General features: G+C 40.4%; 1 protein-coding gene across 7 annotated transcripts in view; it reads right to left on the bottom strand.

Moving 5' to 3' along the window:
* PTPRK (protein tyrosine phosphatase receptor type K) overlaps nt 1–18744 on the bottom strand; it is a 548248-nt gene that overhangs the window by 339773 nt on the left and 189731 nt on the right. For all 7 annotated transcript variants that reach the window (XM_035699505.2, XM_025422992.3, XM_025422993.3 and 4 more), the window contains exon 3: nt 6944–7215. In XM_035699505.2, coding sequence (XP_035555398.1) covers nt 6944–7215 — 272 coding nt within the window. The remainder of the gene's footprint in view (nt 1–6943; nt 7216–18744) is intronic.

Raw genomic sequence — 18744 nt, forward strand, 5'->3', positions numbered from 1 at the left:
TTATTGTTGTTATTACTTTGCCAGAGGTAGGGCCCTGGCTCCTTCCATTCCCTGTGCTCTTACCCTCAGTTCATCTCCTTCCTCACGGTTACAGGATAACTGCAATAGTGCCAATTATCACGCTCTCATGAAAAAACAAGTCTTTTTTTTTTTTTTTTTTTTTTTTTTAAATCAGGGACAGGGCAGCCCAGGTGGCTCAGTGATTTAGCACCACCTTCGGCCCAGGGTGTGATCCTGGAGTCCGGGATCAAGCCCCACATCAGGCTCCCTACATGGAGCCTGCTTCTCCCTCTGCCTGTGTCTCTGCCTCTCTGTCTCTCTCTCTCTGTCTCTCATAAATAAATAAATAAAATAAAAATAAATTTAAAAAAAATCAGGGACAAACATCTTTCCCAGAAGTACCCCCGGCAGATCTGCCCTCCTAACTCATGGCTGGAGCGTGTCCTAGGGCCACCCCTACCTGCAAAGGAAGACAGGGCAATAAGGAGGGTGGAAGAGATTCCTGCAGTGTACAAAAAGGAGAGGGGAATGAATACTGGACAGATAACATCTGCAACACTGTCATACCAGATGATGAGCCGGGTCGTTTGTAATGCTTCTACATAAAAAAGTCATAGGTGCAATATACATCTAGTTCCATGGACTGAATTCTCGCCCCCACAACCCCAAATTCATGTTGAAGCCCAAATCCTGTCACTGTATTTGGAGACGGGGCCTTTGGGAGCTAATTACGGTGACATGAAGTGATAAGGGACCCTAAGCTGATAGGCCCGGTGCCCTTAGAGGAAGAAGAGGAAAAGCTGTCTCTCTCCAACAGGTGAGGACACAGTGAGACGGTGGCCATCTACGAGCCCGGAGGGGAGCTCTCACCCGGAGCCAGAGAGCCCAGCCTCCTGCTCTTTACACTTCCCAGCAGGAGAGAAGAAAATTTCTGTTGCTTGCGCCACCCCAGGTCTGTAGTGCTTGGTTATGGCAGCCAAGCAAACTAATACTCGAGGAAAGAAAGACCTTGCCTCTCTCCTTCCTTCGGGGGGACTCTACATGGTTGAATGAGGACGAGTATGAATTGGAAATGTTCCAAGAGCTCTTTTCCTCACTCTTTGCATGGCTGGTTCCTAAGCATGCTCCTACTTGAGCCCCATCCCCAAAGATCAATCTTTGAGAGACTTTTTATTTAAGTAAACAGTCACTTGCTTTAAGTCCTAATCTTCTTAGATCCAAAGCCAGCAGTATCTCTGGAGTGTAACAATCACCCCATTGCCAAAACATCAGAGCAATGCACGTTAACATAAAGCTTTAAAAAGGAGACAAAAACAGAAAATCTCATGCCTGCCTGTCCAGTTCTTCCATTTTTTCAGGCCAACAGAAAATGTGAAGAAAATGAGTTGCAAAAGTTCAGTGTTTGTTACTCAGTGAATCAGGAAAAAAAAAAAAAAAAAAAAAAAAAAGACACATTGTGCTACATTATCACTTTCTAGTCTCTGGCCAAACCCCTGTAGTTTTCAACATGCATCATTTTTGTGATTAATGATGTGCACCCAGTTAATGGAAAACAGCAGATTAGGTTTCCACTAATAGTTCTGGAAGTTATGTCTGCCTGCCTCATTTGGTAACAACCTCACTGTTCATAAGAAACTAATGGATTTAATCCCAAAGCAGGACTGAGTTTTATGCATACAACACAGGTCAGATTTCCAGACTGGAGAAAATTATACTTTTAGAGGTGTGTTGATCTTCCATTGAAATTTAATACTGAGATAACGTCTCATAATGTTTTGGGTGGTTTTATTTTTTTTTCTTTTTACTTCTACTTGGTGATCAATTCGAAATTTTACAGTAGTCACTTGAGGCCTAAAAAAATAGGTAGAATTAGCAACTTGCAACCATGGCAAATATAAAAAATATATAAGGATACTTTCTATAATCAGTATACTGAGCCAAAAAGACATCTGTTGCTCTCAAGACACAGGTGAGAAAGGGTTCCTTATATATTAATATATCAATGCAATGCTTATGTCTTAAGCGAAATTTACATTTGCTTGTTCTCTTTCACCATAGAAAGTGTTGGCTTTCAAGAACTGTGGTTTAGGAAAAACAATGTGGTGTGGTGAAAAGCATACTAATCTAGAAATACAGGAATCAAGAGGCAAGAATGATAGTCCCATTTATGCCTCAAATTACTTTGGAAACAAATCTATCTTTTGTTTTCATTTTCCCCACCATATTTCACATTTATTTCCCTTAAGTCATTTAACAAATGCTATACTGTTTCAAGTTTTATCTATGTGTATCTCACATTTCCCATCTGGACTAGGTTCCCTAAAGGCAGACTCCACAGCTGATTTACATTTTTATCTCCGCCAGTGTCCAGCTAGAATGTAAGCGTCCGGAGAAAAGGGACATCGCCTGTTTGCCCCTTAGAGGTTAGAGGGGGGTAACTTCATGATAATAAGCTGTCAAGGAAGCAGACATTTTATTTATTTTATTTACTTTATTTATTTTATTTATTTGAGAGAGAGCTAGAGCACGAGAGAGAAGGGTGTTGGGGGGGGCGGCCAGTGGACAGACTCCCTGCTGAGCCCAGAGCCCAAGGCTGAGCTCCATCCTGCAACCTTGAGACCATGACCCGAGCCGAAGTCAGACTCTTAACCAAATGAGCCACTCAGGCGCCCCCAGTAGACATTTTAACAAACACAAATCGTAGGGTCCGGAGATGGAGCCCTGCAACAGGCCCTCATCCCTCTCCCTCTGCCCCTGCCCCTACTCATGCTTGCTCTCTCTCCCAAATAAACAAGATCTTTAAAAAAAGAAATAAAGGAATAAGCACATAACCTGAAAAGTACACCATGGAGGAGGAGGGATGGATAGGCAGAGGAAAGAAGATTTCAAGGACAGTGACAATCCCCTGTGATGCTAGTGATGGCTGTCTGCCATTAGACACATGTGCGTCCCCAAAGGTGAACCCTGTGAACTGCGAGGGATGAGCGCGTGTCAGGGCAGGCTCATCCAGTGCAACCAGTGTCCCCGTGGTGGAGGATGGGGATAATGAGGGAGCGGCCCCTGTGTGCGGCCACGTGGGGTATATGGGGAATCTCGGCACCTTCCTCTCCATTTTGTTGTGAACCTAAAACTGCTCTACAAAAATGAAGCCTTAGAAAAAAGTGACCGTAAAAAAGACCAGCACGCTTTCAAAACAGCAGAAAATGCTGAACATGCACTAAATCCAAGAGTTTGCAAATTTTGTATTTACCCATCACGTTGATTTGACTTTATGGTCAACACATAGTATGTGTCAGACACCCTTCTAAACACGTGTGTGTGTGTGTGTGTGTGTGTGTGTGTGTAAAGGTAACTCAATACAACAACCCAATCAGTTAGGTACTGATTTATCAAATAAGGAAACTGTACTCAAAAAATTAAGGAATATACTCCAGGCTGGACAACTGCTACATAGTAGAGTCAAGGTTCACCAAGGAAGAGCTGGCTCCAAAGTCCATGAGCCGTATATTGATTTGGCAGGTCACCAAAATTCATAATTTTGCCTTTGTTTCATAATTTCATGTATTTTTTTTTCCTTTTTCGAATAAGAGTTCAAGTTTCTTGGGGTCAAAAACTGCTATCTCCTCGTTATTGAACAGTCCACAGCATGATCAATTTCCTGTGGGGACATCTTCTGTTTAGCATCTGGCTGGATGACATTTCTAGGAAGGGCAAATCACACCAAAGATATACTACATCTGTTTTAGATTCTTAGTTCTACAGAAAAGGGAAGAAGAGAAGAGCTAGCTTATGGTAGAGGTTTGGATTTTTTTTTTACCCTACTTCTGGGAATATGATTTTTACATAAAAATTATCCTATACTAATTAAAGGTAGTAGCACCCTGGGATAATTTTCTTTTTGATTGTCATTGTTGTTGAAGCTGGTGATAAGGAGTGTACTGGAGCGATGGTTGGGTAAGGAATGGCTCAGGCAAATAAAGATAGGAATTTCCACTAAAAATACAAAAGAAAAAGGAATTTTAAAAAGTGAGAAGGTTAAACAAAAACTTAAAGAAGTTTTGGAGAGTGTAAAGTCTCTGGAGAATTGAAGAAACTGGAATGAGGAAGAATAGTTTCTGTGCATATCACACGTCTATTTAATCTAGAGTCTAGGAAAATTTTTAAAAATATGCAGTTTCTTTAAGAATTAAAAAGTACGTAGGCTTCCTACATAGCATAATGCAATGGCTACCTTTTAATTTTAAAAATCCATAAAGACTCTGCATTAAGCAACAGTCAAAAGTTTTTCATGTTATTTCCTAATAGCAAAAATGCTACATAAATATAGTTTACGTCATGCTGGTGTTTCTAATAACTGATATAAGGTACAAGCGGGTATCTAAATGACTGAATCAATAAAATCATTAATCAAGTAATTTATTGGGCACTAAGCACATGAATAAAAATTATTCTATCTGTGTTTTGCTCTCATTGATTGTTAAGTTCTGCAGGTTAAGGAAAAACGATGTGAAAAGAAAAGTAATTAATCACTTAAGTAATGATCTATTGCTCAAATTTCAATCTGCAAGAAAGAAATGTTTACCCACAGGTTCCAAGTTACGTAGTAATCTTCTTCTCTGTCAGAAGATCCCCAAAAAGATTTTACTGGCCAGGTTGAAACTTGCACACGCACCTTTGCGCATCTTGCTTAAAACACCAAAGGTCTACGTAACCCTAGGGAGCTTTGTCAGGCAAAATGAGACTGAATAAAGAATCATCCAGTCCATGGAGGTGTAACTCAACATGAAAATTAGCATCGCAGCAATGTGTGCCCTAAGAAAATGGTATTAATATCAATGACTCAAAGACAGATCTTGCGAAAAACAAGAAAAGGTAATTAATTATACAGATGCTACTTCTTAGTTGTGAAGGCATATTAGCGTGATACCCAGATATATTATTTGTTGGATTCATCAAAATCCACATCTGTGTTTTTCCTAAAAGATAGAACTAACAATTTGACTCCTTAACGAACAGATAGCAGATAGCAAAGTGTTGGACACGGGCAATCTGACTCTAGACACCAAATTTCTAACAATTTTGCTGATTTGTTATTTGGGATTACATTTATCGTAAGGAGGCTGAATCCGCTGGCAGTTTTCTTTTGTTAAATCAGAGCTTTTTTCTTTTCAGGGTTAAGCTCCAATGACAGGTTCTAGAGAAGTCAGTGTGATGACAACGCGTTGTGAGGGTGACCCAGCACACGAGGACCCACCGTATCCAGAGATGAGCGTCCAGGCCCTTAGCATTAGTTTCCTACCCTTCCAGCCACCCGCCAGCCACATGCGCCTCCTGGGAGGGCCCTGGGAGGACAGACACTGAGGAACGACATCCTGCAGCTCCGGGATAATGGAATCAACACCCCCTGAAACCTCCACAGACACACAGCCCTGAACAAAGAACCTTCCCAGTGGAACTGTACCTATGAAGTGAGAGGCTTTTTAATAAAACAGAAAACCAACTCATGACAAAGCAATTAGAACAATGCATTCTGTCTCCTAACCCAGGACCTAAAGACAAGTTTCACCTGAAGAAATTGTTCATTTTTAAGAAGCAGAAATGAACTGCTTTTAGCTTATAAATCACCCACTGACCAACTTAAAACATCACTTTTACATATGCATTCTCATTAGGTTCTGTAAACGAACTACAAACAGACAAGTCTTTTAAAAGTTCGAATTTCAAGACCTGACACAAAAATGAATTTTGGAACATGCCCAGGGACAGGTTTCCCCAGCTATCGCAAGCACAGGGTTCTTAGGAAACTTTTCATAAACATAAACAGGGGAAAATGAAGAAGCAATTATATTAATTTGTATGGAAAAATTTTTGAACATCCCCTGACCCCCAAAAATAAGCTTTTTGCCTCTTCTGATACCTTAGGTAACACATCTTGTTAACAGATGCACAAAAATAAATCCAGATAAAGCACAGATGCTCGCACGGTTCAAAGCTACTGTAGCCTGATGCTAACATGTTGAATGTAGTTCCTGGAGAAGGAGCTTGGTGGGACGCCTCTTGCAGCTGGGCTGAGTGCTGCTTCCATAATGGCTCGCTGCAAAACAGAGTCTGCAGGCAATTTTAGCTTTCCACCTTTTTTTTTTTTTTTTTTTTTTTTTTTCAGAAAAGCGGAAATCCTCTTTAGATTTCTTTCGGTTAGCATACGGTTTACTAAAACTTCACTTCAGTAAAAGCAAAGTGGTGTAAGGTGATGTTTCAAAAAGCAGGGGATAGTGGTACTGCACCTTACGGGGAGGATTCTGAGCAACTGTCCAAACTGGCAAATGATCCTTTTTTTTTTTTTTTTTTGTTAAACTATATAAAATAAGTCTTATGAAACATAAAGGAGATACTGATACTATTCATTGTCTGGTTTAGTCATAATTATATTAAGTATTCCTGGGGTGGGGGAGACATGGATAGCTTTTCCTTCTCTGTTTGCTTATTTTGAAACTCCATGTAACTGACAAAAAATGTAAATAACTATTCAAAATACCTCCCCCTTAGATGATATAATTCATGAAACACTATTTCATGTTTATTTTCCAAATGTTATTGTCAGGAAGTCAGCAAACCCATCCAGTTTGAATAATGCACTCAAATCAAAAAGGACATTTTCTTCCCAAACAGAAACATGGAAATAGATCTGTCAATAAGTAGCTCTTCGTCAAATAACCAACAGACTTTGTACCTAAGACTAGTGGTTTTTTTCAGTTCGTGTAAATATTCTCACTACTTTAAAGGTTGTGTGCCAATGTATTTAAACATGTCCTCAAGAACGGGGCGAGAGGAAGCGGCAAAAGTGACCACCTCGGTTCCAAAGGGCTAGGTCTCACCTCTAAGTATGACGCACAACGAGGTCCAATGACACTAAAGCATAAACCAAAAAAGCGCAGATGCTTACCTGATATTCATTGGGCCAGAAGGTGCTCACTGCTAGCTCAGCCCGAAGCCAATCTCTGCCCGTGAATCCAGTCACATTCCAAATTGGATTGGCAAGAGGTCCCTTATTCACCCTAACCAGGATGTTCAAAGTGCCAGGATTTAACCCTTTCTGGCTGTATAACAGGTAACTGAAATCAATACAGTGAGTGTCGTTCTCCTTCATTGTAGGCAGCTGAAGTCTGGCTTTTTCTCCAGGGTCATGATCTGAGGAGTCCACTATCATATAGGAACCTGAAATGACATTACGTGTAACAGAGCTAAGTAGACATATAAACAAAAGGGAGTACCTAATAATAGGAAAAAAAACGCTAAAAATAATGCCAATGCATTTTGAGCATTAAATGTACCTGGAAAGGACTGACTGTCTTCCAGAACAGATCCACAGAAAGAGAGCAAACTGGTAAGTAGGGGAACTCCATTTTTAGTAAGCTGCAGATATTGTTCAAAGTACGTAAGATGCATCGATTCATTTCCTCTCTGAAACAATCTGCTTTACATAATCAGTCAACTGAAGTATAATTAGTAACTTATTCGAAGTCAAACAGAGTAGGTAAGGCCTGGTTCAAATCCAGATCCCAATCTTCTAGTCTTACTAAGCAAAGGTCTTTTATTATCAAACAAGGAAACAAACAGGCCCAAGACTTGATTGGCCTCGTTTACGGGGAGGGAGCATCTTCCCTTTTCCCTATCATCCTTCCCTTGCAGGGAGATGGGTTAACTAAGTTCAGGCACCATCCGTTCTGATTTCAGATCCCAAGATCCTCATTTGCACAAGCTGGGCTGCCGGACCACTCTCTCCTAACCACTCTGAACTTAAGCTCAGGGAATAAGGGTATTTGGCAGTGTAAACATAAGGACGGGAGTTGAAAATGTCCATTTTGTTAGGCCTGAGACTCTGACACAGAGTGGATTTGCCTCCTTGGAGCCCTGCCCACTAAGCTACCAGCTCATCACCTCGGCTGCTGCAGTCCTGCTCCCCTGGAGCTGCGAGACAACTGGTCCGAAAACACTAGTCTAACCTCATTACCTTTCATTTCATGAACATTTCCTGGTTGTCTGTCATAGGACCTAGGAAGTCCCAATGCCACAGCAGCTCGAGCTTCTACCCTCCGACATAGTCTCAGTGCTGAGTACAAACGTGGGACTTGTACACCGGCTGCTGCTACCAGCCTAGGGACCTCGGCAGAAAGACCAGCAGGTTTCCTCACGTCAGCGTGGACTTGAACGAAGATCCACATCACTAAAATGTCGGTACACCTATTTGTCGCACTGAAGGTGGAACACGTTTGATTGTAATTTCCCCCCTAGAATGTAATTTATCCAGAACACGTATGAAGGGCATTACTACAGAATCCAGTGTTGCAAGGGTTGCACCGGGACATCTCTTCCTGACCGACGACTCTGCTTCCTCCCTAAAACCTAAGAATGTTTGCGTAACACACTCAGTATTCATGGACCACTAGTCCCAAAGCAAGCTCAAGTCACAGCAGGTAAGGGGACTCTGACTACCTAAGAAACTGAAATTTCAAATCTGATGAATTCTGCTCTAGAGTTCAGAACGTATGTAAAAATTTCACATGACAAAACGATCAGTTATCAGGCAAAGTACAGCTATGTTTACTATACCGATGGTTCTTGTTATTTCTTCCACTTCATTTTTTCTCAGTATTCATCTCCTCTTGTAACCTCAAATTCTCTTTCTTTTTTTCTCCCTGATTCTCACAGATTGCATGCACATTAATAGGATAAATCGGTCATGTGTATTTGTGGAGAAATTATGTCTTTTTTTTTTTTTTTTTTTAAACAGGATATCCTGGATCCCAACCCTATTTATACAAGCAGGATGTTTCTATTCTTGGTTATATACTCACGTTCTGAGGTCCATGGCTGATTTGCCAAGATGTCTTTCAGATTCACCAAAGGAGAGCAGACTAATGGTTGCTTTTAACTAAGACCAGGCCTGAGATCTTAGACGGGTTACGGACTGTAACTGGGCCTCAGCTTCTTCACAAACCTGTGGCCTATTTCTCCACTGCCAGAAGAGGGTTGTTTTTTGTTTGTTTGTTTGTTTGTTTTTTTCAGTGATATATTATGGCAGTAGTGAATTTAAATTATTTTTTACAAGTCTTCATCAATTATGGCTTCTGATTGTCAATTTCAAAGTAGTGCTCTCTAAATGACTTATAGGCTTTCAAATGGTTATTTTCTTCCATTATAAAATAAACTTTGGCATAAACTATGCGCTGTCATACATCTTAATTACATACGGTGATATTTGCCATTAAGACCATTTAGCAATTTTCATCCAGTTGCACTTTTAAGCTATGATAATTTTCTTATTAAGGAAATGGGATGAGCAAAGTATATTAATTTGTAGGGATTACCAATCAGATCATTAGAAAGGACAAAAGTCACAAAATAAAAGCTTGCTCAAACTATTCCAGCATTTCAATACAAGTTAATTTGAAAAAAAAAAAAAAAAGTGCTGATATTTCATCTCTATAGAATGTTTTTGCTAAATGGGCTAATCAATGCGGCCTAGTTAATGCTAGTTTCTGAGTGCAATGAAATAATATGCATTTATTGCATGGCTCCAGAAAGGAAGAAGCAAGCACTCGCACCAAAGGGCCAACCGAGTACATCTGCCAACAACTGGTTCCATATAGTGGCAATTCACCCAGTAGACACCATGGAGTAGCTACCTATCTGACATGATATTTACTTTCATCACCCCAAACACAGAACACTGTGCTATTCCTAACAACTTCTAAAAATTACTTCTACAGTCTTCCAGAATAACTGGCTGTAATGCTTAGAGTCAGGAAATTCTACGCTATGCGTTTCCCTCATTCTTTATGAGTTAAGCGTATTTATTATAGTTCTGTCACCAGCTAAGAACTCAGATTCCTAATAAGAGGTTAGTTCTATTTAGTTGTGATTTACCCATCACAAAACTTAATAATGAAACATCTGTGTAGTAACTTGTAATTAATGTAATTTCTTTAATGTGGCCTTACAAGTATTCCTTACAGTCTCTTGAGCAACAGAGGTCTCAAATACATCATTTAAGAAATAAAAGAAAAAGTTATGAGGCTTATGATATGTATTTTTTAGGGTGTAACTTTTCTGAGGATTCTGACAATGAGAATCAAAACCTTGAAAAAAACCAAAAACCTTGAAAGAGATAGATACCTTCCAAATTACACTCCAAAGTATGTAAACTAGATAAGCAATTTCTATACATACAAAGCTTTAAAAAAAAGGAAAAAAGATGCCCATCTCATCAATACATTATTCAAAACAGAGAAAAACAGGGAGGCCTGGCTGGCTCAGTTAGCAGAGCATGCAACTCTTGATCTTAGGGTTCTGGGTCTGAGTCTGTGTTGGGTATAGAGATTACTTTAAGTAGAATCTCTTAAAACCAATAAAATAAAATGAAAAAGAAAAGAGAAAAGTATTTCAAAGGTCCAATAATAGGTAACTTGTAAAATTATGGTAAATCAGTTTGATGAATAATTAAAGTCATTAAAAATGAATTACTAAAACCACTTGATGGAAGATATTCACAATGTTAAGTAAAATAAGCAAGTTATAAAATACCATACTCATTTTTTTTAAAAATATATACGTAAAATAAATACAATCACACAGATGTGTGTATTCATATAGCTACACATAGACATGCACATATGACTGGAAAAAAAGAATATATAACAAATAGTTAACTGTTTTCAAAGGGAAGCTATAATTGTCTTTTCTTATTTTTATGTACATTAACTGAATGTTCCATAATAAACATGCATTAGATTTATACTTTAAAAAAAAGAGAGCAAGATTGCATGAAGACCATCTTATATAAGTAACATCAAATAAAAAATGATAAATACTTCAGAAACAAACATAGGTATTTGCCTTTTAAAACTAAATCCTATTTGCATCCTACAGATTAACAGCATCGGCTTTCAAAAACACACAATACAAACATCAGAAACTTCTTATTTCAATTCACGAAAAGGGGGGGGCACTGAGTACTTAGACTAAATAGCAGTTTTTTATTTAAAAAAGAATAACCAAAGAAACAAGTCCCATATTCATAAATGCCATAATGTAATATCTAGATGAGTAAATAATGTCCTATGGATTTTATGGATTAATGGAAATTTTATCTTTAAGATATACTTCTAGGAACAACATAATAACACAGGAAATAGGATTAACTGCACGGAAAACAATGAACGATAAATAGGTTTCCATCATTTTATTTTATTTTTTATTTTATTTTATTATTTTATTTTATTTTATTTTATTTTATTTTAATTTTATTTTTTTTAGGTTTCCATCATTTTAAAACGCCTTTATTTTTATGTATCCTTAGTACACTAACATAATATTTTTATTAATTCTTATTTAAAATACACTAACGGGGGGATCCCTGGGTGGCCCAGTGGTTTAGCGCCTGCCTTTGGCCGGGGGCGTGATCCTGGAGTCCCGGGATTGAGTCCCACGTTGGGTTCCCTGCATGGGGCCTGCTTCTCCCTCCTCCTGTGTCTCTGCCTCTCTCTCTGTGTGTCTCTCTGTCTCTATCATAAATAAATAAATAAATCTTTAAAAATAAAAAATAAATAAAATAAAATACACTGAAGGTCTCCTGTTAACCAAACTGGAAGAAAGTTCCACTCCTCTGCTTGGTACCGATGGCCCTCCGTGACCTTTGCCAGTGCACCTCCTAGGACTCCTCGAGCCACCCTCTCCAGGCCGACGGGGCCCTGGCGACTTTGCCCGCGCACCTTCCAGAACAGACTCCCGGCTCGGTCAGGTCAGAAGGCCTCCCTCATCTTAGTCCCTCGCCAATGCTCGCCCGTTGATCTTCCTCAGCCCCCACCGGTGTTGGGCTTCTCCCGGCTGGAAGCTGGTACAGGCCCGCGTGCTGGCTCTGCACCGTAGTTGTGCCACAGCCTTTGTACACGTTTTAAATAATCCACGCAGGTGCTGTTTACCCCCTTGTGAGGAGAGGGACAGAAAGCACCCAGTCTCTCAGCGTCCCATCGGAAGGGAGGGGCCGCTCGGGAGGTGTCACACTGGGGCTGCGAACTCTGAGACACGGCCGGCCGCGGCGGGGAGGGCCCTGAGGAAGCACCAGGAAGCCAGGAGGGGCCGCGACCAGGTGGCCGGGCCAGGGCTGGGCCAGAAGCCACCGACGGGCCGCACGCGCTTGTGCCTGCCCAGGGACGGGCAGCTGCCAGCTATTCGGGATGCGCATGAAAAAGCTAAAATAGAAGCACAATTGCCACAGGAGTAGAAGCACCTTCGTGCTCAGGGCCCTCAGCAGCCGGACGGACGAACTACCAGACACGACGGACACCTGCGCAGCGGGACGCCGCCGGCCGCCCAGAGAAGGCCTCAGCGGCCCACCTGCGTCTCCGAGCAGGGAGGAGAGGCGGGCCGCGGGCCCAGAGCAGGGACTGAAAGCCAGCGAGGACCTGTGGGTGCTCAGCACCGGGGGACGGGCCAGGGCCCCGACGCCAGCCCCCAACACAGCAAGGCGCGGCTTCCCCGGGCGGCGCCAAACGCACCTTTGCGGGAGAGAAACCACCTGATGGCCAAGGGCCGGCAGAAGCAAAACCAACAATAGCGACTGGTTTGTGGCGCTTCCACACGCGATCATTTGATGAAAGGCAGTAACGCCTGGAGGTGCGCGCTGAACAGCCTTCCGAGAGGCACGCTTGGGTATAGGAAAGCCTTGTTAGAGCAAATGTCCTAGTCTCAGGACCCCTTTCCCACTCTTAAAAATTACCGAGGCCTTCAAAGAGCTTTTGTTTCTGTGAGTTGGACCAATATTGACCACATTAGCCGTTCAACCTGAGACGCTCCCAAAAAGCTTATTCGTTATCTAAGGATTAACAACCATCAATCCATCATATGTTAATCTAAATAGCATGTTTTTATAAAAATTACAGATATGGGTGCTGGTTTGGTTGTCTGTTTTCTTTTAAAATAATTTTTTTTTTTTTTTTTTTTGTTCCTCCCCTATAAACATCTTGCAGTTACCCTGCCCTTGCTCCCTCTCCCCCTGTAATTCTCCTAGCTGGGAAGGCCGGAGTGGAGCTGGGCTGTCGAAGCCTCGTCCACAGAGCCACCTACCTGCCCATTTCCTTGCAGGCTCCTTTTAAAGTTGTACTTAAAAGACTGCCCTCAGAAACGCTTCTGTTTGGCAGAACTTGTATTCAGCTTGGCCCTTTTAGGCCAGGAATGAAGCCTCATTTGAAAGAAAACAAAATGAATTTTAGAAATTAAAAAAAAAAAAAGCACACTTTTTTGCTTTTAGCAAAATCTTTTCTAAAGCAAACAAAAAATTATATGAGGAGGGGTGCTGGGGTGGCACAGCTGGTTAAACGTCTGCCTTTAGTTCAGGTCGTGACCTCAGGGTCCTGGGATGATGCCCTAAGTTGGGTTCCCTGCTCGGTGTGGGGTCTGCTTCTCCCTCTCCCTCCGCCCTCCCTCCTCATTTGTGCACGCTCGCTCTCTCTCTCTCTGTCTCTCTCTCAAATAAATAAATAAATAATCTAAGAAATAAAACAATATGAAGAGAGCATTGTTTTACATTTTTGCAAATCTATTTCACGTCTGAGTTAAAAGAAAACAACTAGGTTCTCATTTTTGTTTATTTGTTCAATCTGTTGTAATATCAGGTACTGTGCAGCATCTGGGAAATTGTACTATATACTCATAAGAAAATAGAAGAAAAAAAGGGAAGACAATACCTTAGTGCTAGTTTGACCATGTTGATCCCAAATAGAGTCTTAGAAACCCAGGATTATGTGTAGAGAGCCACTAAATATTCATACACATGATTCCTTTTATCTTTAGGCTCTGATGAGAACATTATCAGTGATTGTATTGAGTCTACCTCACTCCTTCAGTCTCTTCGGGTATAAAGGTGTACTCAATGAAGTGAAAGTCTTCACTGGGATGATGGATGGTTGAAGACTGAAAATCAAAAAGTGCTGAATTTTTGTACATTAATATAAAGAGTGGGTTGGGCCTCGCCGGAGAAACACAACCAACAGGACAGACACACAAGGAAAGAGATTTATTATAGGGAATTGGTTCACATGATCATGTAGGCTGAGAATTCCAGATCAAGGATAACCAACAACATAGTTCTAGCCAGCATCCAAAGGCTTAAGAAATATTCTATCCTAATAAGAAAATAATTTTTGTGTGTTCTGAAGACCATTTTGAATAGCTACCAAAGCACCAACGTACTGCGCAAAACAGTTATTTTTTGGCATTGAGTGAGATTTTCCTAGTAGAAACAAAGAACATGCCAGAAACCGTTGATGTGAAAAAACCAGAGACACGGTACAGTAATAAAGTTTCATGTCCCGCCAGCCTACAAAGCGGTAATCGGGATCTCTGGGCAGAGAGAATGGTGATGACTGAATTTGTATTTTGGGGTCTCAGCCCATCCGAGACGATTTTTGTTGTTGTTGTTGTAAAATTTATGTCTCTTAAGTGTTTCTGTTGCTGTTGCCTTTGTGCTAAAGACAAAGCCCTTACCCTACTTTTCAAGTGTTTCAGCTTTTATTTCCTTTTATTCAAGCTTCTTCTCCTCACCCCATTTTTCATCTGATTAGGTGGCAATATAACATACCAAGTGACTAAAACCAAGAACCTAGGGATCAGTTTGATTTTTTCCACATCCTTCACTTTCTTCCTGTCATCTACTAGCAATTTCTTTTGTCTCTATTTCCAGACTCTGTCCTCAGTCCATCCACACTTCTCTTCATCTTCCCTAATTTCCAACTCCTCCCATGTCTCAGGACGACTAGACCCACTCCTTACAGGTTTCATGATTTCTGTCCTAGCAGACCTACGAGAGCTGTCTACAGACACCCAGATTAAGTTTTTTTATGGACATACAAATAATCTTTTTTTCATCTACACAGTGCAATGAGAATTAAATCCAGACTCTGTACTTTAGCTTCTCAACTTCAGTATAATCTGGCCCCTACCTTCCTCTCTCACATTATCTCCTTCCCCTTCCTGCCCTTACTCAACATGCTCCACATACACTGAGCTTCTTTCTGCCCCTCAAAAATCCAAGTTTCTGCCTGTGTCAGGTTGGAGTACCCTCCCCTCCACCAGATTATTTTCATCATTCAGGTCTTGGCACAGAGGCCATTTATTGGTGAAGCGTTCCTTGGCCTGTTAACTAAAGTAGTTCCTTCCAAGATTTTTTTTTTTTTTTTTTTGAGAGAGAGAGAGAGAGAGAAATAGAGTGTGTGTACTTGAGCAGGGTCGTGATGGGCAGAGGGAAAGGAAAAGAGAATCTTAAGCAGGATTCACACTCAGTGTGGAGCCCAACACAGAGCTCGATATCAGGACCCTGAGATCATGACCTGAGCCAAAACCAGGAGTTGGATGCTCAGTCGCCTGAGCCACCCCGGCACCCCCTTCTAGGATTTTTTCTAACATGTCGCTCTTTGTCATTTCCTTCACAGCACTTGCTTCTTACTGAATTTGTTTACTTGAAAGACTCCACAAAAAATTCAGAATTCATGTTACCTTGTACATCTAAAAATCTCGAACAGTTGTCTGAAACATTCAGTGTGAAACTGAATGTTTTTATGAAAAAAATCTGACAACTGTTTACTGGTGTTTCCTGTTCTGCATATCCTTAGCACTTGTACAACGCTCTCTTATATACCAAATATACAATATTTATCTGTGCATCTTCCCAGTCCCAGGGTAAGCTTTTCAAGATCAGAAACCTTTTTTTCCACCTACTGTACCTAACAGAGAGATTCTGGGTGAACTGAATTGAAGGCAAGCAAAAGATGAAGAATCTCAAAAATGGTAACTGTATTGGTTTTACTTCAAATATAAAACACAGAGGAAAAAAATCATAGAGCCTGAAATGACTTTAAACAATGTTCTCAATCTTGACAATCTCCCCAAAAGATTCCATCATTTTGGTAAGGTTGAGACAACTGCCCTCACTTTTTTTTTTTTTTTTTGCAGGGTCTATTATTAACTCTTCAAACTTTTACATTCTATTATTTCTCAAGACTATGTCTTTATTCTAAAGGACTTCACTCTCTACACCATATAGTTTGTTTCTAAACAGACAGAATGTGACACAAAAACGTCACGGCGGGAAAAGTAAACCTGTCCCTCAAACTCCAATACAAAAGGACTGAACTTGCGTCTTAGCAGAATTCAATCTCCAACAACTTTTCCCTCCCTAAAATGTCCCTCCCGTTGCCTTGGCAAAGTATAAAACTGTTTAATTCACATTCTGCAGGAATAAAAATTCTTGTAATCCCTGAGAGGAACAGCTTTGTGTTTGTTCTAGGTATCCAACTGACATTTGAAAACAGAACAGCTTCTAAAACTTTCAGACAACACAAAACTCTAAAAAGAAGGCTTCGAGTAAAATTAGCACAACATTTAGCCTTCTTTGACGCCTAGTCTCCTCAGGGAGCTTACCTGCTACATGGGAAGATTTAGGAACCAGACCGAAAATTGCGCCGTAGTTTAATCTCCTTCCTCTACGACAATCTTAGAAAGCAAAAGCATCAGCCTACCTGGCACTTACTTTGACCACCAAAATTTTCCCTTTCCTCCACTGACACAGAAAACCAGTGCAGGAGGCTTATTAGAAGGGCTCATTGCCTTCTCTTTGGAAGAGGCTGCTTTTACAATTTGCTGCGCTTTTCTCTCCAGGGTCTTTCAGGACTCCAGCTTTCCCTACCTTCTACCCATCTCTTTAACTGTCTATTGGGCAAATAGTTTAGTCTTTCTCAGTCTTAGTTTCCTTATCTTGAAATCCTTCAACCCGAGGTCTGATCTCAGGATGAAACGAGATTGTCTACATGCACATTGATTAGGTAGGTCCTCAATATTCGTTCCTTTGGATATATTCATTCCTTTCTCCATCGAATAGTAGACAAAATCAAACTGGAAAATGTAGGAAAAGAACATTTTCAAAGATAAAAAAAATGAGATAACAATATTAAGGAGTGGTATATTTAAAATATTTCAATTCCCAGGCCCTTGAAACTTTCTCAACTCTTCTGTTTACAACCTACCTAACCCCTTTTGTCCCAGTGTGTCAATTCTTCCCTCCCAGCTCTTTCCTTCTATTCCTCTCTGATCTTCTTTTTTTTCTCACTTTTTTCTCTATTTTTTGTTTGAAATCTCACATAAATATAGAATACTTTCCCCAGGAACACACACACACACACACTCCTTTACCGACATCTGTAAAGAACCACAGATCTAAGCTTAAGACCTCCTGTTCTAAGATTTGTCCAATTTCTGAAATCCTGGCACTCCTCCCATGGCTCTCCAACCTACATAGCTTTTATGTTATGTGATGCTGAAATGTTTTGAGAAGCAGTTGCTAAAATGAAAAGCAACTTTAGAGAGAATAATCAGAGTTACATTACCCCAAAAAGTAAGGGAGTCTTTGTCCTATAGCCAATTTTGTAATCATCACCTGCCTTTTCAAAGGAACCCAAATTGCAAAGAACAGTAAAAGGTAAGAAAAGGTAGTACAGCCTGCTGTCTCTGGAAACTGTCTAAAGACTAAATATCTTACTAACAATTCCAGCCTGTTGTCTGGATATACCGTAACCCTGTTAATAATAGAAGGCCAGAACTCAGGGTCAGTAGAGAATGAGTGTACAGTGCTCTGTATTTGCATATAAATAGATATTTCCAAAGTCAAAATACTCCATAATCACAGTATGTCTGAAGGTAGCAAAAATTTATTTTAATATATTAAAAGAACTGGCTTTATTTTGATTCAACATTAGTAAGAGACAACTGTTTCTGAATAAGCAATTGGCAAGAAATGATCAATTAGAGAAGAATTCAGGTTGAGAAAAATTTCTCAACTGGGTTCTCAGGTTCAAGGGGAATCAAACTACAGGAGCAACTCAACTGGCAAATCAAGTCCTTTATCAAACTACAAGGACCACAAAAGCTCCCAACCACATTAGAAGATGCTTCACGAAAGGTTCAAAAGGAAAGAATAGTGTATACCCCAGTGTCATCCAAATAAAAGCATGTTCCTTGCTATGAAATGGTTAACAATTCATGCTCTCAGGTCAAAGACCTGATTTTGCAGCCAGTCTCTGACATTAACCATCCTGACCATCCCCCTTCTCTTCTATCATTTTACTGGTGAAAATCTGAGGCCTAGAAGAGATAAGTATTTTAGATATAACAAAAATACCATCTGAGAAGATTGTTATGGGGATTACAGAATGGGAAATAGCAAGGTAAAAACATGTTTCTACCTTTTTTTTTATTTAAAAAGTATTATCTAAATCAAAACTCTGTCTACTTGTTTTTTTGTTTTTTTTTTTAAGATTTATTTATTCATGAGAGACACAGAGAGAAACAGAGAGGCAGAGACACAGGCAGAGGGAGAAGCAGGCTCCACACAGGCACTCGACCCCGGGGTCTCCAGGATCATGCCCTGGACTGAAAGCAGGTGCTAAACCGCTGAGCCACCCAGGGATCCCTGTCTACTTGTTCTTGAAAAGGGTGCCTGTCTTAGAAGCTCAAGATAAACAAAGAAAAAGAAAACCAAAAGGGAATGAAAGCATAAAATATGAGAAAAAAATAAGAAACTGCATAAACAGAATGAAGAAAAGAGTCCAAGTGAGAGAAGAAAAAGGTACGTTGCTTACACTTTAAGCTGCAAAAAGACAGGACAACAGGGAGAACATTGTTACAGAGAATGGG

This window comes from Canis lupus, chromosome 1 (assembly GCF_003254725.2).
Source record: "Canis lupus dingo isolate Sandy chromosome 1, ASM325472v2, whole genome shotgun sequence".
Classification (NCBI taxonomy): Eukaryota; Metazoa; Chordata; class Mammalia; order Carnivora; family Canidae; genus Canis; species Canis lupus.